At 37.3% G+C, this 27,950-nt stretch overlaps 1 protein-coding gene across 2 annotated transcripts in view; it reads left to right on the forward strand.

The window, feature by feature from the left end:
- The first annotated feature begins 1,618 nt into the window (after positions 1 to 1,618).
- LOC307170272 (NACHT, LRR and PYD domains-containing protein 3-like) overlaps positions 1,619 to 27,950 on the forward strand; it is a 412,645-nt gene continuing 386,313 nt past the window's right edge. Inside the window, exons 1-4 of one of the 2 annotated variants that reach the window (XM_079891358.1) lie at positions 1,619 to 1,719; positions 11,764 to 13,018; positions 23,173 to 25,122; positions 27,415 to 27,585. In XM_079891358.1, the coding sequence (XP_079747484.1) occupies positions 11,817 to 13,018; positions 23,173 to 25,122; positions 27,415 to 27,585 (3,323 nt within the window). In that variant the 5' untranslated portion in view covers positions 1,619 to 1,719; positions 11,764 to 11,816. The remainder of the gene's footprint in view (positions 1,720 to 11,763; positions 13,019 to 23,172; positions 25,123 to 27,414; positions 27,586 to 27,950) is intronic. The other variant, XM_079891357.1, reaches the window with a different exon arrangement.

Here is a 27,950-nt window from a genome sequence, read left to right on the forward strand (position 1 = left end):
CATTATAACACCATAAATCAGTTACAACTAAGGTTGGTTATTGAGGCTGTTAAACTGTTCAGTGTAAAAGTACTCTATTGAGGCAAGATTTTTAGCACCTTATGAATTAAATGGTACTTTTGACTAATGTAAGTAGTTTCCGGCAGACGCCGTACGCATCGATTTACTAGGCCGTCTGCCAGAAGCTAGTTATTTTTATTCGACCAAATTTTAAATAAGGGTATTTTTCTTACATGAACACATGACTTCACTTCAGAAGGCCTTTATTTGGAGCACTTTTATGATGGACAGATGCACTTTGATGGACTTCAAAACAGAAACGGCCATTCACTGCCATTACAAAACATTTTTGGGAATTTTATATAACTCTGATTGTATTCATTTGAAAGAAGACGATGTCTTATGATGTTATATACATCTAGGATGGCTTGAGGGTGAGTAAATCATGGGCTAATTTTCATTTTCGGGTGAACTATCCCCGAAATAATAATTTAATGAAGAAGAAGAAGAAGAAGAAGAAGAAGAAGAAGAAGAAGAAGAAGAAGAAGAAGATTCCCTATACCAGATGTAGATTTAGGCATTCATAAGGAAATCAAAAATAAATCAAAGGAAGTAGCAGTGAGGGATATTGTTAAATATTATGCATTTTTCTGACCATACGTTCATATTTACAGATGGTTCCTAAGATCCAAAGGCAGGACACGCTGGGTCAGCAGTGTATATTCCAGAGAATGGGGTAATATGTGTCAGGAAAGAATAACAGATAATTTATCAGTATACACAACAGAGCTGGGAAATGATTTAAATAACTCAGTGATTATATCTGATAGTTATTCAGCTTTAGAAAGCATGAAATCTGGGAAATCTATAAGAAATGATATACTTCATAAAATTAGTATGGTTTTGAAAAAATTAAATGCAAAGGATTTAAAAATCAGGTTTCTTTGGGTACCTGCACATGTTGGAGTGAAAGGGAACGAGGAGGATGATAAACTTGCAAAACAAACACTGAAACACAATAGAATATTACAAGATCCATATAGCAAATCTGAAGCTAAAATGTTTATTAAAGCAAGATCAACATGGCAGGAGTATTGTTTGGATCATGATAATGGGAGACATTTATATAACATACAACCAGAAGTGGATATAGGAAGGACAGAGTGTAGGAGTAGAAGAGAGGAAAGTATAATTACACGGTTAAGAATAGGACACACAGGACTCAATTATTCATTGAAGATAATAGGGAAACATCCAACAGGGAAATGCCAACATTTTAGTCATTTAGAAACTGTAGAGCATATTTTATTTCATTGCACAAAGTACAGCCAAGAAAGAAACCAGCTTTTTCAGTCTTTCAGAATGGTCAATCAGAATAATTTTACAATTCAAGGTTTATTAGGGAAAACATCCAGTAACATTTATCACTTTGTTATTAAGTTTCTGAGAGACACACAGACTTAGTCAAAAGGTTTATTTATTATTATTATTTTTTTTTTAGTCAAGTTCAAATATCTCCTGATTCACACTCCAGCCCAGTCGGTGGCGGTAATGCACCGTTAAGTTGGTTTGCCAACTGCCATAAAAAACAAAAGAAGAAGAAGGAGGAGGAGCTGCTGGATGTTTACTCGTCTCACGGTGAAACCGAAAGCAGTCGATGACTGTAAAGACGACATTTCGGAAGATAGAAAATCAGCAATCTATTCTCATGATGTGACAGTAAGTTCGTTAAACTTTTCATAGCTGTAATATCGATAGAGTATTTGCTTCTAAACAGACCTTATGATGAACTCAAACTCAAATACATGATGAAGTGGAAAGTTACTTTTGTAATATCTAGGCCTACTTCACAACACGTCAACTGTAACACTCATAAAATGGCTGAAAATGGTTGAAAATGGTTAAACTTGCACTTACTTTTTCCTTTAACAGGAGAATATTAATTTAATGTTGAAATCTTCGGTTGACTTTAAACAATTTAATTACTTTTATAATCTAGATGCGTTCAGTGACGCAGACTGCGGAAAGAAAGTGTCGGCCTAGTCGCAGGATAATCTCATAAACGCGTAAAAATAACATCATATTTCTGCTTAATGTGAGACGAAAAACGGATTGTGAAAAACACCTGCTAGAGTTCAGCAGTGTCATTAAAGTGAAGGTGAATCCAGCGTTTAAACGCTGTGTTTGAAAGTGACACTTATATTTTGATGTGATTATCCTGCGACTACACTTCTTCCCCCAGTCTCACTGCGCCACTGAACACATCTAGATTATAAAAATAGCATTAGGATTCTGCTGTGCTTCACTACAGATACCTGCATTCACAAAGGGGAGAACACAGCTGTCAGCATAGGAGGTGGAAGAAACTAGAAAAATAGCTAATGTGCCCCAGCTAACATGAGTCCAGCGGGACAGTGGCGGATCACTGGCGTTTTGCTCATCGTTATTCTAGCGTTTTCCCGACGGTGGTCCGCCATCGTGCCGCTGGTTTATAAGTGTTTTCTGGCGGACCACGGTCGGTCCACGGTTTATAATCATTTACTCATGCTAACCAAAATTCACTATAATGGATAAAAAATAAGCAATGTACACCAGTCTCAATAGCAGTTCCAAATGTATTTTTATTAAATTAATTTTCAGTGAACAGATGAAATGGATACATTTGTATTACATTTATCAGATTTGCATTTGCAGTAAAACCATAGTTGCTAACAAAATGAACCATGGTTTCACAACAACCAAGGTTAAAAACATATAGTCATGATTACCATAATTTTACAGCAATTATTACAGCAATATCACTAGTTGAACCATGGTTTGAAAAAAACAAAACAAAAAAAACATGGTTGGTACAGTTACCATAGTAAAACCATATAGTGCTTTTCACAATACAAATCGTTTCATAGCAGCTTTACAAAAAATTCATGTTCAAGGTTATACAAGCGCAAAATGTCCTTTAATCAGGCAGAGGCGACTGCTACTCACTGGAGAGCATCTTCTGGCAACAAATTAATGTCCATAAGATAATCCAAGTCATGAGTTTAAAGTCCTAATTGCTATCCTTCAACATTTTTAAAGGGTAAGTTTGCAGATTTTCAACCTGCTATTCTTACAATGTTGGTAATATGTTAGAACAATGTTTACTCTTTCTCTGATTTACGTGTACTGAGATATTCCTGTTTATTTGTCAGCAAAACTGTCATGCAAACCTTTCCCGGTTTCACAGAAAAGGCTTAAAGCTATGGTCTACGATTTCAAAGATTGTTCATTATTAATAACCTCGTTTAGATGCTGGTTATGGTTCTACAGTACAGTCCTAACAATATGAAGAGAAAAAAGAATGAAAAAAATCCATTCACTCTATTGGGTGTACAGCTGCAGAGAAGTTGACCAATGTAAGCTGTCCGGCCGGACAGCTTACATTGGTCAACTGCTCTCATCCAATCCCCCGCTCCTCTTGACGCTCGCGTCTCCACCCCACCGCACCCCACCCCGCCCCCCTCCTGCGTCATGAAATTTCGCGGGCAAGCAGCTGACAGTCTATGGTAGCTAGCAAAGTAGCATCAGCTGAGCAATGGAGAAAAAACAAACCAAAAAAAAACGACGCTGACACGGCTGACTTTTTGTTGAGCAGGTAAGCATTTATTTTTTACTTTTATGGTGTGAGGTGTTACATAATAGCTTTTTATCAGTCTGACAACATGCTTATGCTGCCGGTCGGCATTGGAATGTTAGCCGTTTAGCATCGCCTATCACGGGTCAAAGTGATTATATTTCTTGAAGTGCTTGAATATATTTCAGTATATATTCAGTTTCTGTTCGAGCCGATCGGAATTTGAACAAGATGCGCCAATGTTTACTACCGGTGATCACAGCTTGACTGAGTGACGTTGTTTAGGTCGTTTCCCGGTGGGAGGGATCAGGTAGCACAGAAGGGAGGGGGGTGTGTGTGGAGGGGCGGGATGAGTTTTTTAAAACTTCACAACTGTCTCAGGCTTTCTCGACCGATTTTCAACATCGTAGACTACAGCTTTAAGATAGTCCCGGACTAAAATGCATGTTTGAACTGTCTTAACTGGAAGCAACTTGCACTGACATATCTTAAAATATTTCAGTGCCATTGTTATGTCTCAAGATGCACACCAGTAATGTCTAAAGTACATTTTAAAAAGCTACTTAAATATCCTAATTTAACTAAGGCCTAATCCTGGCTTAATCTAAGCCCTGTGTGTGAAACCGGGCCAATGCAATATAAGGATAATATCTGGCAGTTTTGTGTCCATCTATAGTTGCCATCATCTGAAGTCTTTGTGAGTGTTGGTGTCATTAGAAGTCTTCATGATTGAGGCTGGATCCACACTGGAGCTGCTGTAATCTCTAGAGAACTTGCTGAGCATCCTGAGATAGAAACAGGGAAGCAACAGGAGAAAGATTAGCATAGCTGCAGTTCATATTATTTCAGGCAAAAGATGATCATGTGCACTTTTTACTATTTCATCACATACTGTATAACTGAAGTGCAAGATTATGAGATGTGTAAATTGAATGCTTGGCTAAAGAGATGTCTTTAATCTAGATTTAAATTAGGATCATGTTTCTGGGCCCCAAACATTATCAGGAAGGTTATTCTAGAGTTATCCCCTTACATTCTATTGTATTAATAGGAAATCGTCAGATTTTAATGAGAAAACATGACCTAATGAGTCAGCATTTTTATATTTGAATACTATACATTCTCACAATTCAAACGTCCTAAACATTTCTGAGTATTATCAATGTTTAAGTTGATGTGCTGATTAATATTTCTGTGAAAACCAGTATAACAGTTTAATCCATTTCCTTTTTTCTCTCTCCAGGATTAATTGTTAAATAGATCCAACATATCTAAATGGTACTTTACACTACTATTCAAAAGTTTGGGTTCAATAGAATTATTATTTTTATAAGAATAGAAAATAAATATTTTTATTCAGCAAGGATGCATTAAATTGACCAGAGAGAGTAAAGATTTTTCCAAAAAAAGCTTTTTTCCCCTTTCTATTCATCAAATAATCCTGAAAAACAAAAAATATGAAGCAGCACAACTGATTTCAACACTGATAATAATCATAAACGTTTCATCAAATCATCATATTAGAATGATTTCTGAAGGATAATGTGATGCTTTTCCATAGAAAACAGTTATTTAAATGTTTTAATATTATTTCACAATATTGTTTTTACTGTATTTTTAATTAAATAAATGCAGTCTTGGTGAGCATAAGAGACTTCTTTCAAATTATTTTTTTTTTTTACCAACAACATTAGAGTATGTTTGAAGTTTTAGTTTAGTTCCTTTATTGTCCACAAGTGGAAATGTGTCTTTGGCTTGGTTGTACTTACTAGTCATCGGGTTGATACGCCTCAGAGATGATGATCAGCTCAACTCTGCTACGGTGAAGGGCATCAGCATGAAGGATCTAGGAACACAACAAACCATTTGCCACAGAGCCAACAATATTATTATACAATGACTGGTTTATTAAAAGGAAAGAAGCTACAGCAGAGGTGAAATGCAGAAACGAGAAAGAATATACAGAAAATTATTTCTTAATTAGGCTAACAGAATTTATGTTTTTAGGTTTACTTTTTCATTGTGTCGTGTGTGTTCAAAACCCTACAACACTTGTGGTGTTTAATTTTTGATTAAATCTTTTTGTCAACTTGTTTTCTTTCAATTAGGACTGGTTTTATATTTCTATTTGCATCTGATTAATCGTAGGCCTCATTTATCTGAGAGTAGGCATTCATGAATCATTTTGGAAATATTAAGTAAAATATGAACATGTTCATTATGTTCATGAACACATGTGCATGTGTGCTTGCAAACATCGAGCCCTTGGACCTGTGCATGTGTCGATACATGCATACACACGCAACCAAAACACACACACACACACACACACACACACACATACACACACACACACACACACACACACACACACACACGTTAAAACAAACTATTTTGAGTATTACACATTCTTTTTCACAGAGAGAAACTTGATCCTACCCTGAACTGCATCTAATATTAATTTATCCATCTGACATTGATACACACAATACAAATCAAACTTCCTTGTGAAACATTAAAGTAGACTAGTTTGATCAACAGAGCAATTTTTTTCATATTTTATTTAATATTTCAAAAATTATTCATAAATGCCTACTCTCGGTTAAATGAGGCCTACAATTAATCATATGCAAATAGAGATATAAAACCAGTCCTAATTGAAAGAGAACAAGTTGACAAAAATATTGAATCCAAAACCGGGTGATAATTAGGGGTGTGCCGGTTTCAGAATTGGTGATGACTGTTATGACGTGACAAGGCAATCTGGTCTACGTACGGCTTGGCTATAGCCCTGATTCAGACCAGCGAGCTAGTATAAGAATATTAGTCTTAAAAATGTTTTCGCTCACACAGCTTAATGTTTGCTGTCACACATAAACATAACATTCATACACAATCTGACTGTCTTATCATTTCAAATTAAATCAAATGCAATTGCATTTCTCAACCGCTAGATGGCACAATCGAAACACGTGTTTCGATTGTGCCATCTAGCGGTTGAGAAATGCCATTGCATTTGATTTAAATTTGAAATGATAGACAGTCATATCGTAGATTGTGTATATGTTAGCCTATGTTTATGTGTGACAGCAAACATTAATCTGTGTGAGTGAAAACATTTTTAAGACTAATATTCTTATACTAGCTCGCTGGTCTGAATCAGGGCTATAGCCAAGCCGTACGTAGACCAGATTGCTTTGATTTCGCCAGGTGGGCTAAAGCAGACCGCTTGCTGGGTCACGTCATAACCGTCATCACCAATTCTGAAACCGGCACACCCCTAATTATAATCATTCATCTCACCTGTTTCCCCTTTCCCCTGATGTTTCCTGCTATTTCTAACACTATCTTTATCTGCCTCTTTGTCAGTTTATTCCAAGCTATCTAATGCTGAAGACGCTTCTCTTACCTCTCTTGTCAAACGAATCGAGTCCTGTCCTGTCCTGTCGTGTCGTGTCGTGTCCTGTGTGGTTTGTGTGGGAGCCTCTCCTTGAGTCAGTATACTCATCCTTTCTCTTGCTGGCTCACTGAACTCTGCCCTGCCAGTTCAGACACTGAGTTCCTGATCAAGACGCGGTATCCAGCCTACGGTACCTTCTCTCTCGGCGGACTTCGCCTCTCACTACAGTCTCCACTCGGAGCTCTACTTCGCCTGACGTCCCGCTGCGCATCCTGAGTTCCAGTAATATCCGCTACCAGCAGTTTATGTTGATTTCTACAAAGTTTTCTGTTGACTGTTTCCTGAGAATCCTGAGAAGATTTATGTTCCTTGTTGCTTCAGTTATTCGCTTCTCATTTCCATTAAAGACTGTATAATTGTGAATCTCGCTTTTTGGTCCTCTATCTCTCATTATAACAGTTACTGTTCCAGATGTTTTGGAATAGGTCCGTCAGCACTCTTGTTGATGTTAGAATGTCAACCTTGAGCATCTCCGTATAAATAGCATCTATGCCACATGCCTTGCCACTTTTCAGGGTTTGGATGGCAGCTTTAACTTCAGCAGAGTCAGTGGGGTTGGTGTTGATTTCCAGGATATCTTCTGTTGTTGTGATGTTGGCTGGTTGTTCAGGCTCAGGGAGGTTGAGTACTTCCTGGAAGTGTTGAACCCATCTGGCTGCTTGTTCACTCTCTGATGTACAGATGTTGCCATTCTTGTCCCTAACATGGGTAGTTTGGTTTGTGCATCTGCCGCAGAGTCGCTTTGTGATTTTGTACACTGTGCCCAGATTTCCATAGGCTGCAGCTTTCTCGGCTTCACTTGCCAGGTGTTCAACAAAGACCCTTTTGTCTTTTCTAGCATTCCTCTTCACCTCTCTGTCCTTGTTTTTATAGGACATCTTAGTTTTCTAGAGGAGTCGTTGGGACTTGGTGTTCAGCATCTTTGCCTTCAGCTGTTTCCTCTCTTCGATTTTCAGCCAAGTGTTAGCGGATATCCATTCTTTGGCCCTTTTCTATTTGAAGCCCAGGACTTTTTGTGCTGTTTCAGAGTATATGGTTTGAAACAACATGAGGATGAGTATATGATGACATAATTTTCATTTTAAAGTGGAGTATCCCTTTAATACAAACTACACAATAGTAAGAGCTAAACTGTTGCTTCATTTATCCAATTTGGAAAAAGTGCTAATTTGGAACTCCACCATGGAAAAAGTGGGCCGGTCTTGGGCCTAAAACTTCCAGGCTGAAAAGTGGCCCCACTCCGGCCCTGATAGATATATAGATAGAAACATAGGCGTCGATTTCGGGAGAACACTTTTGTTTCCACTGTTGATAGGAAAATGCGAGTGATGGCACCGGCGCCTCTATCCATGTCATAGTGCGCGCTCCACACTCCGCACAAACACTTGGATATGCGCTTCATAATAGCAAACATTTATCTAGGTTAACGTTAGAGTGAGCGGCCATGCCAGACGGATAATCCTCTTCATGTTTAACTAATCAAATTCTGTTGCATTTTCTTGCGCCAGTTTGAAAAGGGCGGCTGAAACACTTAGCTTATACAGATAAACGCCAAACGCTGGTGTTTTTCTTTAAACAAATTCGTTTAGCTTTAAAATAAATATTGTTTATGGGCTAATTAATGCCACAATAATTTGTTTATTTTATTGGCTAATCGTATTTTTCATTTTTGTTTAGCATTGAATACCATTGAATATTTTCATTGAATGCATTGAATATTTGCTGTGCACCGCTATGCCAGAAAGACACTTTAAGAGCCACCTATTTTCTTTATAATAAAGGGTTCCTATGAAAGGAAAACGCTTAAAGGAGAACTCCGGTCAATTTTAACATTGAGCTCATTTTTTTGTACATTTGGAGTGCTGTCAATACAGAGAACAACGACAAAAAACGGTGTTGCCTACACCGAGTTATTCTATTTTTAAAATTTGCACCCTGTTGACTTCAATAGGGCAAGTAGTAAGCCTGCTTTTAGCCTCTTAACATCCTTTAAGTGTCATTACAAGTGCACAGAAAATGTGAGTGATTCCTTCCGAGTGAACACGGGTGGATCTGACTGCAGTAGATGTTAGAGATATTAATAAAAACGAAGTTAATTCAGCCAGCGCTCATACCTTTGTTTACATCCTGTTTTCGGTGGAAGGCCATATAATCAATTGTCGAGTTCACGCGCGTGATCATTGGTAACTAAACCTATGCGCGTGAACTCGACAATCGATTACTATGGCCTTCCACCGAAAACAGGATGTAAACAAAGGTATGAGCGCTGGCTGAATTAACTTCGTTTTTATTAATATCTCTAACATCTACTGCAGTCAAATCCACCCGTGTTCACTCGGAAGGAATCACTCACATTTTCTGTGCACTTGTAATGACACATCAAGGATGTTAAGAGGCTAAAAGCAGGTTTAAACATTGCCCCATTGAAGTCAACAGGGTGCAAATTTTAAAAATAGAATAACTCGGTGTAGGCAACACCGATTTTTGTCGTTGTTCTCTGTATTGACAGCACTCCAAATGTACAAAAAAATGAGCTCAATGTTAAAATTGACCGGAGTTCTCCTTTAATGTAGCCTATAATTAAATGCATTGCGTTCATATTCTTTATCACTGAAGCTTTTTCTTTATTATAAGGGTGTTATTCCATTAAAAAAGGACTGTTTATAAGGTGACAATCCGTTATACATCTTGAAGATTTTTGTATTGTATTGTATCTTCTGTTATAAACACGAATATTGACATTTCGTTAATTAAACAAAATAAGAAAACAATGTTGTAAAAAATAAACAACTTAGGCTAAGTTCTGTTATATGTGTTTTGACTACTTTTTGTTTAATTATATCTCTAGGTAATGTAGATATAGCCTATTAACAATCATTACTTTTACGAAGTGGACGAGTGGAACGGAATATTCAGAAATGCGCTCTCCACTCACAAGCTCTGATCGGAACAAACCCGAACCTCACTGTCTGCTGAACTTGCGCAGAAACATCAAAATATAATCAGCTTTTTAAAATGGTTTTTAAAACTAAACACCATTTTAGCACAAATTATGAGCTTATTGGGGGGGGGGGGTGATATTGAGGAGGGGATATTGAGAGTGCATTACAGGAGTTAGGGAGTGCATTACAGCATATTTGACACATTTTACCTCAAAACAAAATACAAACTAAGTAAAAGTAGCCTGATAATATTAATAATAATAACTTAATTATGAATTAGTTAATAATAGTTCATAGTTAAAAGCAACTATTTTTGCAATATCTAAGCAGTTTCTTCACATTACATCTGAATATGGCATTGAATTGCCCATGTAGGAAAACTTACAAAAGCACATTTATTTCATGTTTGTACCTTGTTTAGTCAAAAAGATATACTGAAAAATAGATTTCAGCCTGGAGGTGGAGGCCATTTTGAATTTATTAATTTTGAGGCATTTTGGGAAATTTTTGAGCTATATATACAGCAGATTTGGATTCAGCACCCCTTAATACCCCTAGAAATGTTGTATATTATAAATAATCACAAAATGCCTCCAGCACTTTAAATAAGCACATTTTCAGAAATGCTGCCTAGTCTAATATTTGTTTACATGTGCACTAGACCTGTTTGTAGGCTATGTGTGTACTGCTACTATAAGAGCTTACATTTCAAAGTACAGCTGTGCAATAAAGTTTTTCAATTCTATAAATAAAGTATAATGAAATTGTGTAATATACTGTATGTAGCTGATACAGTAATTGTCAGGTAAAATATATATATTTTTTACAGTATGTCAACCAATGCCTTTTTTATACGTTGTTGCTTTTAAAACTGTTTTACATGTATAAATAATTAATGGTCTATTTAAAATTACCACCTTACCAATACAAGTGCTCAGCGATATTTCAAAGGACCTTCTCTGATTTTTCTTAATATCGTGTTTTATTGTATTGTACTTTTTATTGTACATAACTATGCATGTGATTTCTAAAAAAAACTACTAAAAAACTATATAAAATGTAAACAATAAAAGCTTTAGGTCCCAGCTATCCTTTGGATCCTGCTTTTAAACTTTGTCGCTTCTCTGACTTAATCATAACTCTGAAATATCGTCCTCACAATGACCTTCTGTCATCTGATCCTTACTGGAAATGGAGAAAATACACGTCTGTTACATAACAACTAGGCAAGCAAAAGCTTTTCAAGATATAATTAACACTAAAAGTTAAATATGCCTTGTCACAGCTAAAACTAAAGGTGGAATATTTTACACGACAATCAAAAAAACTAAAATACAATTTGAATGTTTAAGAAAATCGTGTCTATTACAGCAAACCTGCATATCAGTAGCCTTAAATAACATTCTAGTAACATTCAGGAAACTGGACATTTTTATGTTCTTGGAATGTTAGAAATCATCGTTCCTAGAATGTTGAATTTTAAATCAAAATTAAGTTGAAAGAACGTTTGAGGAACATTATACCCTTTAAAACACTTTTCTCTAATGTCAAGAAAACTGGACAATTTTACGTTCCCAGAACCAATAACAAAAGTCTGTTAGCTGAGATGTCGGAAATTTGCTCTCAAAACCATTATTTACAGTAACCGGAGAAAAACTGCGTTAAGTTAAAATGAATTAAATGCCATTTAAATAAAATGTGTCAAAATTCAATTGTGTTTTGTGCATGTCCTCTGTGTTCACATACAGGCCTTTAAATAAAGTGTCACATCAAGGAGGAAGAGGAGAACCGTACCTGTAAAATGAGTGTGTGTGAGGAGAGAGAGGAGGAGGCGTCTGTTCACACTCAGAGAGCAGCATCTCCAGGATTCAGCTGTGTGTCCATGAAGAGTAACAACTCCATGTTTGCGCCCCCTATGTTCAGTAACGGACCATCTTCAGGATCCAGCTGTGTGTCCATGAAGAGTAACCACTCCATGAAAGCGCCCCCTATGTTCTGTAACGGACCATCTTCAGGATTCAGCTGTGTGTCCATGAAGAGTAACCACTCCATGAAAGCGCCCCCTATGTTCAGTAACGGACCATCTTCAGGATCCAGCTGTGTGTCCATGAAGAGTAACCACTCCATGAAAGCGCCCCCTATGTTCAGTAATGGACCATCTTCAGGATCCAGCTGTGTGTCCATGAAGAGTAACCACTCCATGAAAGCGCCCCCTATGTTCAGTAATGGACCATCTTCAGGATCCAGCTGTGTGTCCATGAAGAGTAACCACTCCATGAAAGCGCCCCCTATGTTCAGTAACGGACCATCTTCAGGATCCAGCTGTGTGTCCATGAAGAGTAACCACTCCATGAAAGCGCCCCCTATGTTCTGTAACGGACCATCTTCAGGATCCAGCTGTGTGTCCATGAAGAGTAACCACTCCATGAAAGCGCCCCCTATGTTCAGTAATGGACCATCTTCAGGATTCAGCTGTGTGTCCATGAAGAGTAACCACTCCATGAAAGCGCCCCCTATGTTCTGTAACGGACCATCTTCAGGATCCAGCTGTGTGTCCATGAAGAGTAACCACTCCATGAAAGCGCCCCCTATGTTCAGTAATGGACCATCTTCAGGATCCAGCTGTGTGTCCATGAAGAGTAACCACTCCATGAAAGCGCCCCCTATGTTCAGTAATGGACCATCTTCAGGATCCAGCTGTGTGTCCATGAAGAGTAACCACTCCATGAAAGCGCCCCCTATGTTCTGTAACGGACCATCTTCAGGATCCAGCTGTGTGTCCATGAAGAGTAACCACTCCATGAAAGCGCCCCCTATGTTCTGTAACGGACCATCTTCAGGATCCAGCTGTGTGTCCATGAAGAGTAACCACTCCATGAAAGCGCCCCCTATGTTCAGTAATGGACCATCTTCAGGATTCAGCTGTGTGTCTATGAAGAGTAACAACTCCATGGGTATTCCCCCTAATCTCAGTGATGGAACTGCTGTGACCTCTGTCCCTGTGTGAGTATCATGAAGTTCTGGGCTTTCTGGGCAGTCAAAATATTATATTTGTTCGTCGCCCCTAAAAACTGCCAATAACATGCATATAGACAAAAACAAGTGTGCATATGGTTGCACAAATAGTTGTTAAAATAAAGGGCAAAAAGCCTATATAAAATATATATCCAAATTGAATATATTTATAGATGATAGTCTTGGAATCCAGATAAATAGTTAGCCTCATTCGCCTCTTACCTGGCGATCCTATTCTTAAACATAGACTGGAAAAATACCCAAACATATATAGTTGCTGAACTGTATTTTTCTTTTCTATTAATATAAAACCTGTGCCTGGGCACCTAAAACTGCAAGTCAAAGTGGTAAATCCAACCAAGTTGTCTTTCAAATGTGTCTCAAACTATCAATATGCTCTGGGAGTTTTAGGCGCAGTAGCCAATATGGCCGCTAGGTGACATTCAAACTCCATTTGGTGATTTAAAAACTTGAAGGGTTTTAATTTCACGAATGATTTGGACTACTGGCCTCTTTTGATAAAATACACGTAGGGTTTTATTGCTGAAGTGAAAGCAAGCAACAACAGAAGTAAAAATAAAGTTTGACACTGAACTTGCATTAAATGTAAATAAAATGAAAAAGTTTCCACTAGTGGTCCGTTCCAGTTAAAATATTCTAAAGTAACTCCTTAAAATATTAAATAAACATCAATGACTCACACAAATAGTAGTTATGATTCTTACTCCTAAATAATTTTTTTTTTTTTTTAAATCTATTACTGACTAAAATAAACAACATTGAAAGTCATCTTATGACAATGAATTAAATAATTCCCCATTAATAAATTTAAGTTTAATTTGACACTATTTTACATGAATACATAGATTTAATGCTCTGTTTGTATTTATAATTTAGAAATTATACTTTTGTGTGCAGAGGGTTTATAGAATGTTTCTAATTGTATTATTAGGGCTGCTTGATTATGGCAAAAATCATAATCACTATTATTTTGCTCAATATTGAAATCATGGTTATTTAACATGATTATAGGTGGGTGATATGATCAAACTCTTATTTCATGATATAAGTCACTTTAAATGTCAGTGAAATTTCACAATTATCAATACTTCAGCAAAAACTAATACAAGGTTAATTATTGTAAGTCAGTGGTTCTCAGACTGGGAGCGGCACAGAAGTTCTAGAACACTTTTTTAAACGTTCCTAAATTAAAATAAAAATAAATTAAATGTTTGATATTTATCTGCATTTACTGTGAATAATCAAAAAAACATGAATCAACTTAAATTAAAGGTGCGATGTTGGGTGACGTCACTTCTTGTTGATGTTCGAAGTATTGTCAAACAAAACAGAGGGACCCTCCCTCCTCATCCCGTCCCCTCCCCCTCCCTTCCATGTTTTCTGAAACAGTCATGAACGAGTCAATGGCTTTTCCGATGCAAATTCGGGACTTTGCGCATTGCTTCTCCTTTTCCCTCTTCTTTGCTATTTGTTCATTGGAACGTCGTCTCTTTACAGAACGTTGTAAAGGCATTTCGAGATATTTGTGTGTAGGCTATTTGACCGTTTAGGCGAGTATCTGAAGGCCACAGTATACTTTTCTTATGCATGTTTAGCCCCGTCTCGGAGAACGCACACAGGAGGACGCCTAGGGAACAGCGTTTCTTTCACGGCTTAATGCACTTTTAATAACACCGTTTAATATCAAGCACTTCCCGCAGTTTATCAAAAGTAGACTATATTTTACAACACTCTTTTTTGGCTGATTTGGATGTTAAGTTTGACTTAGGTAATGAAAGCGCTGTGAAGGAAAGGAAGGTGCGCTGGACGAATATGGCAGCGGCACAATAATCGATTCACGTTGATTATCTTGTTTTCATAATCGTGGAAGCCGAAATCGAAAAATCAATTGCGATTAATCGCAAAGCCCTAAATGATAGAATTATTGATTTAACTGCAGTGACAAAAGCTTGAACTAAATTGAGCTGGATAATGACAATATTGTCTTTGACAATCTGCTTTATAGGTGAATTGAAGCGGTGCTAAACTGCAGTGGAAAAGCAAACCGAGCCAAAAATAAAGAGAGCTGAGCCCAGTCGTGCCGAGTCGTACCACACAGTGGAAAAGTGCCTTTAGACATTCTACTAAATATAAGTAACTTTGCAACTACATGTCAACTAACTCTCATTAGAGTATTAGTAGACTGTTGTTAGTAGACTGTTAGGTTAGGGTTAGGGTTCGGGTTAATAGAATAAGTTGACATTGTAAAGTTGCCTATAGTCAGTAAAATGTCTGTTGAAGATCATCAAAATTAGGGCTGCACAATATATATTGAAAAATTATCATTATCACGATAATAGTATATGCGATATCCGTATCGTAGAGAGGTGCTATAAATTACATTTATTTTATGTGCCAAGCATTTGTGTATTGCATGCATGCATACAGATGGTGGTCAACCAGAATGAGACTTTTACCGCCGCCGTTCCCGCGGCGGCAAAATTGGGATGTGTATTTGCTGCCTTTTACCGCTGAGTGGCGCTGTAATCACAGACTTTGAAAAGTGTCAGTTTATTCTCTTTATGACGTAATCTGCCGCGGCAGTAATTTGAGCTGAGGTCACAGATAAATTCAAGATAAATATTGTGGTTAAACGAATTCAAATTCATTAAATTTAAACAAAGTAGACACACGTTAACATTGTGTGCCCAGTTTTTCTATAATTTAGAAAGGCTATGTCAATAGGTTACTTGTCATTTTCTTCGTGTTATTTTAATGTGTTTGTAGATTTATTAACTGAAACATAACAGTGAAATAACTTAAAATAATTGACCGTGAAATTAAAACATTTTCAGGACTTGCAGCTCCTAACCGATGTAGTCGGTTTAAGCATTCTTTGTTATATTCAGAACTAAATAGCCTTACATGTTACAAACTTTTAAAACAGAGAAAATAGTAGACTTAGGCTATTCAGACGGTAGCTCTGTGGTCAAAGCATTATCAATAGCCTCTCGGAGCTTCAAACGATCTGAGATCGAATCTCAGTGTAGCCGACAGTGTTTATGTTTTTCCGTTCTTGATGCTTAAATATGTATCTGTTTATTAAAGTCAATCATCTTGTTTAATTATCAATTGTACATTACAACATAAATTTGCTACATTCCCGCTGCAAAGACGACACATCTGATGAAGGAAGACTGTCAGCCGATTGCACCAGAAAATGAAGATGATTCGTCTTTAATATGCTAAATTATTTTTTTGTGTGTGTGTGAATCATTCACGAGATTGAGATGACTGACAGTGACCCGGCCATATCAACGGAAGACATTTTTCAAAACAGATCGAACAAATCAGAAAAATACTTTCAATACAGTATTGCTTTCAATTAAAAAATAAACAATGAAAATGTAAAATAAAAATAAAATTAATTAAGTTTGAAAACCCATCGCACATTTTAAGATATGAATAAAGTGTCGGGACAGTTTATTTATTTAAACAGGGTTGCATCGATAGAGTTTATTCCCTTTGTGATGCAAAATAAGAAACACAGAATCTTAGGCCTATTCTTTCAACATTTTAAATTTCTATTGTCAAAGAAATTGCAGCTAAATTAAAAAATTAAAACGGTACAAAACGGAAAAAGTTCAAAGCAACATAAATTACGAACAGGCGTTTTTCTTTGCCTCTCTCGCGATGGATATTTTTTTAGTAAGTTTGGTCTCCCTCACTGCGCGCGGCGGGTCTTTCTCGAAATTAAGCATTTCAGCGTAAAAAAACACCATACAGCTGATAATACTGTATATGTCGCTGTGTGTCATCCACACAAATCACGAAAGAAAAAACTGTAACAAATAGCTTTTGTTCCTTCAAAGATACAACATGCCTTGCTGAATTCACCTTACAATAAAACGAGGTGGGTCGCCAATAAAAGAGCTCTGTATCTGCTAAATTTAAATTGTTTGTGGAAAACCTATACAATCAATAAAACTACAATATATAATTTAATAAGATATAGGGCCTACTGTACATAGGCTATGGACTTTTGGAGATTTTGAGATTAATCCTTAAAAGAATTTTGCCTTTGCCTCATCAGGCTGGCTCCGACACTCTCCATATGAAAGACGGAACATTAACACCTCTGTCCTGCACCCCCACGATAAAGCAAAGTATTGCCTTCTCCAAACCCCCCACAGGCTAGCTGAGTTTGCAATACAAAACAAAGAGTTTGCCACTCGTCGTGCCAAACAAATTATAAACTTCAATATTTAATTCAAAACAATCTCAAAACGCTTTGTGACATTTTGAAAAGCCGTGGATGCATTACTGCCACTGGAACCATGAACGCAACAGAATACTGGTTCTGATTTTATTGTTTGTCGTTTAAACGTCATATATATGAATTATTATAGGCTACAGAAGTAAAGTCATTGTATAATATTTGTTCCTTAGTGTAAAATGGAAATGCATGGCGATTTTATTTTGTAAATAGGCAAAAAAAAAAATGTTTTAGAAGACAAATCTCTCTGCATCAACAATAGACTATAAAATGCATTAATAGGCTAATATAAAAACACCAGTAGTCCAAGTTAGTTCGGGATTCGAACCCGTGTCATCTAAATGATCGTAACGTACGTTCAACCACTCGGCCACTATTCACTCGTTGCGATACGGCCTAACGTTCCAGTGTGTGTTCGCTCGCACGAGCGAGAAACGCTCTTCATTCAAATGAACGCGCCGCCGCATTTGTTGAACACTAATTCAACATGCCAGAATAAAACCTGGCTTTAGAACAATGCATAGCGCCACTCGTCGTGGTGTGCCAAAAAATTACAATAATTTAGTTTAATTTATTTCAGTGTTAATGTTTGAGTTAAAAAATCCTCTACAAATTAAATTAACCCAAAGTCGGCTATAAGAGTCCTTTAGGCTACGTAAAAAAGCAAAGGGCTTACAGTCTTAACATTTAGGCTACTTTGCTTAAATTCGATACATTTATTTTCAGTAGGGCCTAATACATTTGTAGGGATGTAATTTCAGTATGCTTTACCAACGCTATGTATTCAATTAAAGTTCCAAGAGGTCTGGTCTCTATATTTCCTTCCCAGCTGACACTTATATGCAAGTGCACAGCAAAAATCACAACTTGTGCTTGCTGGAACGCAAGTTATTTAAGGTGTCTCAACTGTACACAGTCTACCCTACAGTGTGAATTCGTTACAAGGTTTCATTTAATTACATTAACGTGCAGCAATTTGTACAAATAGAGTCTATAGGCCTACTGTTGTAGACATTAAATAATCTCATTTAGTATCATATTTGTTAAAATATTATAATGTTGTTTTTTCAATCTATGTTGAATATGAAAAGTGAACAGCATGAGTAAGATAAGATGCATTATATCGAGAGATGGATATGGAGTGGGTCAGACATGATTTTGACCACTTCATTAAGTTTTGTTTAGTAGAAACCTTTTTTTAAAGTGAATTTCGTTTTCTATAAATTGTATCTTAATTTTAATCATTTTTTCATCACCCAATTGTCTGGATTCAATAAGTAAGAGAAGCAAACAGACACTAATCATAGAGGCGCCCGTGAGGTCACTTGCATTGCACGTCAGCTGGAGCGCATCTCATCCTCCTAACTTAACGAAACTCAGCGTATGCCTCACACAGACATGATAAATACATAAAATACACAAAGCTTGAAATGTCTTCAAACGAAATAATTCAAAACGAAAAAGAAAAAGGCTACTCTCTGGTTATGTCTTTGAGCATTTCTCTCTAGGTGCGTTCACTACAAATATGGCGATCGTCAACTTCATCGTTGCAGTCGACACTGTCAGAAAACACTAGTTCATTGATAAAAATCATATGAAGACAAGGCATATATTAAGTTATTTTAGCTGTTATGAGAAAAATAAATCTAACAAAACCTAAAATCTAAATCTAATAAATAAAAATAAAAAATATTAACGCCAATTCAACATGCCAGAATAAAACCTGATTTTTGAACAATGCGTAACGCCACTCGGCCTGGTGTGCCAAAACACTACATTTTAAACTTCAATGTTTAATTCAAAACAATCTCAAAACGCGTTGTGAATTTTTTTTAAAGCCTAGCCTATATACATTAAGGGCATTGAAACCAGGATCTTAACTAAAACGTGTTCCGCGTAATCTCTCAAAAATTATGCCACACTACTCCATGTAATTTTTTTTTTTAAGGACTGCTTTTGAAATCACTATAAATTGTATCGCTCACGAGAGCTCTTCGTTTATCTAATTCCTCAATAGAATAGTAAAAATATCAGCGTCATTGCTCCTAACATCGTCTCTATTTTTAACTTTTGATTCTATTTTTTCAGCTGTAAAATTGATTCTATCTTTGGTTCTATTCTGTTGTAGCCTAATAGGCCTATTTATATATATGAAAAATATGCCTATTATTTAACCCACTTACATTTTAAAATACGGCAATTGCTGCTGTTTTGCACAATGTCCCTTTGCGCCACCTGGCGGTCATTTCGGGAACGACTTTGAAATGCGGCTGGTTTATTTTCGCCGCGGTAATTTCGCCGCGGCGGCTGGCGCGGCGGTAATAGGCATTCTGGTTGACCACCATCTGTAGGTTGTTTATACAAATTCGACCAATCAGATGGGGCCTTACTATCTTTATACCCGCCTCCCCAGTAGGTGCTATTATGCTATTGGCTAGATCGGGCCCAAAGGGGAACCTAGTGGCTCAGAGCAGAGAGTGGAAAATAAAAAATAATGGTGGAAGTTAGAGACAAGCGAGGAAAATGACAACAGCAAAGAACCTGTGCCTAAAAAAACTGTACGTCTGAAAGGTGGTAATATTTTGGCTTCAACAGAGAAGACATGTCACAAATGCAGGTACTGTGTAAGGGGCCGTTCACATATTGTGTCTAAAAACACCTGGAAAGAGCGGCCACGTCGCTTTCTCCTTCTTTCCACAAGCGATTGTGTCTGTCGTTGCTATGCAACCATTAACTGCGCTGAGCACTTTCCATGATGCCGAGGAAGTATCAGCAAAGGATTAATAGGCTCTATGCACGAACGCTGCTGACATATTTCCGGTAGAATCTCAGCCAGCGTCTTTACTTCCGCATAGCGCGTTCTATAGCGAAGTGTACTAGCGGCAAAACTTTCATAAAATAAATTTTCTCAGAAACAGGACAACGATTTTAGAAACCGATTCGCTAGTTTTTGCATGATATGAGGGAATACTCACCCTCCAAGTTGTCGATGTAGCTCGAAATACAGACCCTTTCCAAAAAATTTGAATATCATGGAAAAGTTTATTTATTTCCATAATTCCATTCAAAACGTTAAACTTCCAGATTATAGATTCAGGGCCCACAACCTAAACTAATTTAAGTATTTAGTTGTTTATTTGTACATAATTTGGGCTTCCAGCTCATAAAACCCACGAAAACAGGATTTCAAAAAATTTGAATATTACATGAAATCGCACAGTAATTACACAGTGATACCATGGTCATTGAACCAGGTTTTGGTTCTTTTGGCAGTGTGGGCAGGTAGACGGCTAAATGTCCTGGTAGACGGCTGCGTTGACTCTGGATTTAATAAAGCACAGTGGACCAAAGTCCTCTTTTCTGATGAGAGCAAATTGTGCATCTCATTTGGAAACCAAGGTCCCAGAGTCTGGAGGAAGAATGGAGAGGCACACAATCCAAGATGCTTGAAGTCCAGTGTGAAGTTTCCACAGTCTGTGTGGGTTTGGGGAGCGATGTCATCGTCTGGTGTTGGTCCACTGTGCTGTCCACTCAACGCAGCCGTCTACCAGGACATTTCCAGAGCACTTCATGCTTCCTTCAGCAGACAAGCTTTATGGAGATGCTGACTTAATTTCCAGCAGGATTTGCACCTGCCCACACTGCCAAAATAACCAAAACCTGGTTCAATGACCATTGTATAAATGTGTAATTACTGTGTGATTTCATGTAATATTCAAATTTTTTGAAATTCTGTTTTCGTGGGTTTTATGAGCTGAAAGCCCAAATTATGTACAACTAAATACTTAAATTAGTTTAAGTTGTGGGCCCTGAATCTATAATCTATGGAAGTTTAACGTTTTGAATGGAATTATGGAAATAAATAAACTTTTCCATGATATTCAAATTTTTTAGAAAGGGTCTGTATATAATTTAAAGCCCTTCTCTTTCTTTCTCTTAGGTGTGACAGCTAACTGCCTCACAATATTGTTAACATCATTCATGTTAACCGCTGGACATTCTTGTAAACAGCGAGTGTAATTTACCATTATCTCCACCGAATTCAAAAGCGGCTTCTGACGCAGCACCGGATGTAACTGGGCGGGCTGAGACAAAACGTGGAAGCGATTGTGCATAGAGCCTATTGATTTCTAGTCCTTGCATTAGCTTTACTACTAGATATATTTATGGAGATGAGAAATAAAAACCCTCCCTGATCAGCTGTTCGGCCGAGCTTTCAATATTGTTACAGAAAGGCTGAAGCTGAATATCAGAAGAATATCTTTTAGCCTACCTGTTTTGTATTATCATTACATATATAAATGATAAAAAGATAAAAAAGCTTAATATAAATAGCATTTCTCTAGGGAAATGTTATATCGCAAGAAATATCGTTATTACAATACTCAACAAAAATATTGCATATTTTCCCAGTATCGTGCAGCCCTAATCAAAATAAAGTCTTAGCAGATATTAAACAGTCTACTCACACTCTAATGACTTGTAGTTCACATGTAGTTGCAAAGTAACTTCTGGTTAGTTTGATTTGTTTAGCACTTTTTAGAATATAAACTGTTTAAAAGCAGCTTAACAGAAGATGTATGTATCATATATGCACAAAACAGCATAATTATTTGGATTAATGCCAATATTATTTGAGGTTCAGATGAATGATGTTGCTATCAGTGCAGAGTCTGATCAGAGCAGCATCTAAAACTTCTCTAGGCCGACAGAGCTGATGATATTGATCAAACGCTGCTGTCTGAGATTATTGTTATGTTGAGGGTCTAAACACTGTCAAACTGTGGTGCAGTGAAGGTGAACTCAGGTCTGCAGTTTTAATACTAGTATTGATCTAATATTAACTGAGTATGTTTTTCTGGCTGCCTCTGGAATCTCACTCTCTATTCAGAGCCATTTGCTCTTTATGCATAGTGTATGATTGCAGAACAAATACATGTTTTTATTGAATATTGATGGATCAATACATTTTGTGGGAAAATAAATCATTAAAGTGGTTTGTTTTGGTAAAAAATCGTATACATGTATGAGACGGCAATAACCTTTAAGCATTTTACCACCGACTATCCAGAGTCTGGGTTAAAAAAAAAAAAAAAAACGTATTGCCACATCATACAGTTATAATAACATTTAAAAGACTCACCAGGATGGGGCAAAAGGCCCCCAGTATTGATACAAATACTTTATCTATAAAGTAATGTGTTTTGCATAATATCTAAGTTAGTACTTGTTCAAAACAATCACTTTAGTTCTGTTTATTGTAATAAATAAAGGAAATGTATTTTTGTTTAATAATATAACCGTGTGACGAACGGCTTGATTTGAGACGGGAAAACATATAAAGAGATAAAAAAAAACACTGGATGGATTTTTATCATTTTATGATGTTTGTGTACAGGCACTGCCAACACACATTTCAGTACAATCAACTTGTAAAAGTGCATGTACCATTATATGACCCCTTTAAGTATCATCTGTCGCCATTTACAAGTAAATCAATTGCATGTAATCATTTCACATGAACACTGCTATTTCTTCATGTCTGTGTTTCTGTGATATTTTAAAATAATGGTTTCTGTTAAATCTGGTCAAGAATTTTAGCCACCTTTCTCTTTTATTTGAACATTTTGACTACTGAAATATTGATGTCTCATTACTTTTAATATGCAGGTCATTATCTGCCCCTAAATGCCTGATTGTGCATAATTCATTAACAGTTTGTTGGCAACATGGGTAAATAAAATCTGTGTGAGAACTCTGAGGATCTCCATGTAATATATTAGGAAGTCAGTTTCTACATGTAGTATGATTTTATATTTATTTTAACACAGGTTTTTGTATCTCTGTCTTCTTAATGTGTTTTCAGTGGTGTGAGAGCTGACCAGATCAGAGATGTGTCCTGTCAGACCAGCTCATCCTCCTCCTGTCAGAAACACATCAGTCATCATGACACAGAAGCAGCCCTGCAGCTCGACTCTCACCAGCCAGTGCATGATGATCTGCAGAGAGTCAAAGACCAGCACAAAACCAGCATGAAGAACAAGTATGAGAGCTTATTTGAGGGAATCAAACTACAAGAGAATCAGACCCTCCTGAACAGGATTTACACACAGCTGTACATCATAGAGGGAGAGAGTGAAGGAGTGAATGAAGAACATGAGGTGCTACAGATGGAGAAAAGTTACAAGACACTCCAAGACACTCCAATCAACTGCAATGACATTTTTGATCCTTCACCTGAACTAGGATATGAGGAGAAGAGAAGAGAGAAGAAGGACAAAATCAAGACTGTTCTTACTAAAGGCATCGCTGGAATTGGAAAAACCGTCTCTGTGCAGAAGTTCATTCTGGACTGGGCCGAGGGAAAAGCCAATCAGGGTGTAGATTTCATGTTTGTGCTTCCATTTAGAGAGCTGAACTTGATTAAAGATCATCAGTACAGTCTTCACAGACTTCTGCTGGACTTTCATCCTGAACTTCAAGATCTGGACTCAAAGATTTATGATGAATGTACAGTTGTGTTCATCTTTGATGGTCTGGATGAAAGCAGAATTACACTGATGTTTTCAGACAGTGAGAAAGTTTCTGATGTGACTGAGTCTTCATCAGTGGGTGTGTTGATGTCAAACCTCATGAAAGGAGATCTGCTTCCCTCGGCTCTCATCTGGATCACCACCAGACCAGCAGCAGCCAATCAGATCCCCTCCAAATACATCAACCGTGTGACAGAAATTCAGGGATTCAATGAGCCTCAGAAGGAGGAATATTTCAGGAAGAGAATCAGTGATGAGGATCAAGCCAGCAGAATCATCTCATACATCAGAAGAGCAAGAAGCCTCCACATCATGTGCCACATACCCGTCTTCTGCTGGATCTCAGCCACTGTGCTTCAAAACATCCTGAAACAAGATCTCAGTGCAGAAATCCCTCAAACTCTGACTGAAATGTACATACACTTCCTCCTCATTCAGACTCATATGAAGAACCAGAAGTATGAAGAGAGAGATCCAGAGAAACTCCTGCAGTCCAACAGAGAAGTGATTGTGAAACTTGCTGAACTGGCTTTCAATCAGCTGATGAAGGGCAATGTGATGTTCTATGAGGAGGACCTGATTGAGAGCGGCATAGACGTCACTGACGCCTCAGTGTATTCTGGGATTTGCACTGAGATCTTTAGGGAGGAATCTGTGATTTATCACAGGAAGGTTTACAGCTTTGTACATCTCAGCTTTCAGGAGTTTTTTGCAGCACTGTATGTGTTTTTCTGTTATTTACACAAGAACAGTGAAGTTATGAAAATGTTCCTGACAGGAAAATCCAGAACTCAGTGTGAGATTGTTCCTCTGGATGTGTTTCTGAAGGGAGCAATGAATAAAGCCTTGAAGAGTAAAAATGGACACCTGGATCTATTCCTTCGATTCCTTCATGGCATCTCACTGGAGTCCAATCAGAGGCTCTTACAGGATCTGCTGATTCACACAGAGAAAAACCCATGGAGCATCAAGGACATAATCCAAACCCTTAAAAAACACGCAAACACAGAAAGTCCAGAAGACAATGTCAGCCCTGAAAGATGGATGAATCTGTGTCACTGCTTGATTGAAATGAAGGATAGTTCTCTTGTTGAAGAAATGCAGGCATTTTTACAATCTGGAACAAGTAACAAAAACCTTACTCTTGCACAATGTTCAACTTTGGCAAACATGATCCTGATGTCAGAAAAGGTGATGGATGAGTTTGACCTTAAAAACATCAGATCATCACAAGAGGGTCGAAGGAGACTGTTACCTGCTCTGAGGAACTGCAGAAAAGCTCTGTGAGTGTGAAAATATGAACATAATATAAACTGAATTGAAATATGAACATAATACCTCTCATGTAGGCTAATAGTTTAGCTATATGTGCTGTAATGGCTTTTTCATTTACATAAATTTGAAGTGTCTACAGAATAAAATGTTTAAAATAATTATTTTAATTTGTAATTATAATTGAAATCCAAGTAGCCTAATTATATTTCTGAAGTTTGAAAAGCTGAATATCTTTTCAACCAATGAATTTACATGACTTTTCCATTGTTCATAATTTGCTGGATAAGGATTAAGCATTTTTAGAAAAATATATTCATTTTCCTGGTCTAGAAATCACACTTTTAAAATTTGGCTACCTCATATATCTAGTTGCAGTGAGGATGTATTAAAATAAGAAATATCTTGACTTAGGTCATTTCAATCCCAGCACTGTACATTTTTAATGTCTCTCTTATCTAACACACATATTAGAGGTCTTGGAGTCTTTACTAACGAGCTGATGAGTTGAATTTGAAAATGTGCAGTGCTGTGGGTACTCCAGGACCAGGATCGACCAGAAACGGTCTCTGAGCCTACTAGTCCTTGCCTTAATGCTATGGGACTGTAACTGTGATAAGAGAGTTAACAATTTATCCTGGGTATTTATAAACCGATGTTTCATGCTGTACGTTCCTAAACCCTGGATTAATGTTCTTATTTGCATATTTGTGTTATTATTGTCATTGATTGGACGAACGCCACGTGTTTACATCAAGGCTCTTGCATTGCCCGTCCTCATATTGCCGAATGCTATCAAGTTTTTTTATATGGTCTTTTTGGACTGTAAAGGAAAGAATGAAAAGGTATCTTCTTCACTCCAATTCGCCTTTGGCTAAGCCACACCCTAGAATGTAGATTGACCAATCACAGCGCAGCCAAGAACGAGCTCCCACAGAGGTCCGACACTTTTTCATAGCGCTCCATTGACTTTAACACAGGAGTCTCATATTTTTGGTCTCTGCAGGTTATTACCGTCGTAGTTTTATCAAAAATATGGTTAAACATTGTGCCTGGGGCATTTGTAACACAGATACGCGTTTCCCAGAGAGGTTGGAGGGGGGTGTCTGTTTTTTTCCCTTCCCAAAACCGAAGTCAAATCCTGACAAGTGTCGTCTTTGGATTAAACTGTGTGGACGTCCTGACAGTCAGCTAAACCCCTCAAGGATCAACAAGCACACTTTTGTGGTAAATTTTGCTTTTAACCTTACTGTGAAGTTATACTAGTTAGACAGTTTTATGCTGTTTTAGGTTATGATTTCGGTTCTCTACCCTAATTAATGAAGAATCAAGGTGCTAGCAAGCGCTTAGCGATGGTTTAGTTACCACATAAATCAGGATTGTATGTTTTGACTAGCGGCTGGATGTTAGCTAACTTTGTTATTCAAGATACAAACACCTAACGTTAATGTTCCAGACACGCTATTGTGGTAGTTTTGAAGGTGACTAACGTTACCGCCACTGTGTTGCCCAGATGAAGTTGTCGGACGTAGCAACAGTAACTAAGGGGGGCGGGGCTTAGGCAAAGGTGAATAGGTGAATTTTCTGTTGCCATTTGAAATGTTTCCCATCAAACGCTGAAACAACTGTTTATACAATTTCTGTGACTGTCCAACACATGAACATGAGGCACTTGATTGGCTGTCCGTTGCTAAGCATCTAGCCATAACACTCTAACACTGTATCGTTTCACACTGTGCAAGTTTTGCACCGAAATGCGGGATTAACAGCACAAAAGCGACTCTAAACCTGCTCTGGACCCCAGGGTTTCATTACTATGTGTAAGAAGTGGTGCTAATCCCACTTCTAACTTACAAATGCGAAACGTTCCTTTACCCAGGGTTAAAAGCAAGGTTTAGAACCACTATAATCAGAGGTTAATTGCAGCATTAAAACAATGTGTGTTGTGAAAATTGGAATACAAATAAAATTGAAAAATACATGACAGCGATTCGGTCTGATTCAAGGTCCCTTCCTGATCATGTTCCTTTCTCTCCCATCTTTGTGTCACAGTACTATCAATCAATAAGGCAAAAAGTCCAACAAAAATAAAAAAAGAAAAATTTCAAATGACACTATTCAACTAACAAGACTCTTTTTTCCACTATAAAGAATTGTATAAACAAGGAAATAAAACATTATACACATACAATCAATGTGATCAATGTGACAATCAATGATCTTTTATGTTGAACTTGGTTAACCAAGAAAGTCGTGCAATCTGGTGGGGACACCAGCATTAATCAGAGTCCTCTTTTTTTCAGATTAACAGACTGTAATCTCAGTGATCAGCACTGTGAAGTTGTGTCTTCAGTTCTACAATCATCAAACTCCCTGAGAGAGCTGGACCTGAGTAACAATGACCTGCAGGATTCAGGAGTGAGGCTGCTCTCTATTGGACTTAAGAGTCCAAACTGTCAACTCAATAAATTGAGGTATTGAAGGGGATTTCAACTGGTCTGTGCAAAATAATAGTAAGCTGTCATATATGTGTGTATATATATATATATATATATATATATATATATATATATTAGGGGTGGCACGGTTCACAAAACCCACGGTTCGTATCACGGTTTTAGGGTCACGGTTTTCGGTTCTGTACGGTTCTTGTTGTTATTTTTTCTTTTAACCTTTAACACACTGCAAAAATTTTCTTCAGAATATGATATATAACTTAATTATCTAATTATTTATTTCATAAATGGGGCGTGTTTGCAAAACGCAGCTTCTCATTTCCCATTGCGAAGTAATATAGTGAGCGAGTGAGCGGTTAACGTGAGGAAACTTTCAGTGGCCC

The sequence above is a fragment of the Squalius cephalus genome, assembly GCF_949319135.1.
Source record: "Squalius cephalus genome assembly, chromosome: 1".
NCBI lineage: Eukaryota > Metazoa > Chordata > Actinopteri > Cypriniformes > Leuciscidae > Squalius > Squalius cephalus.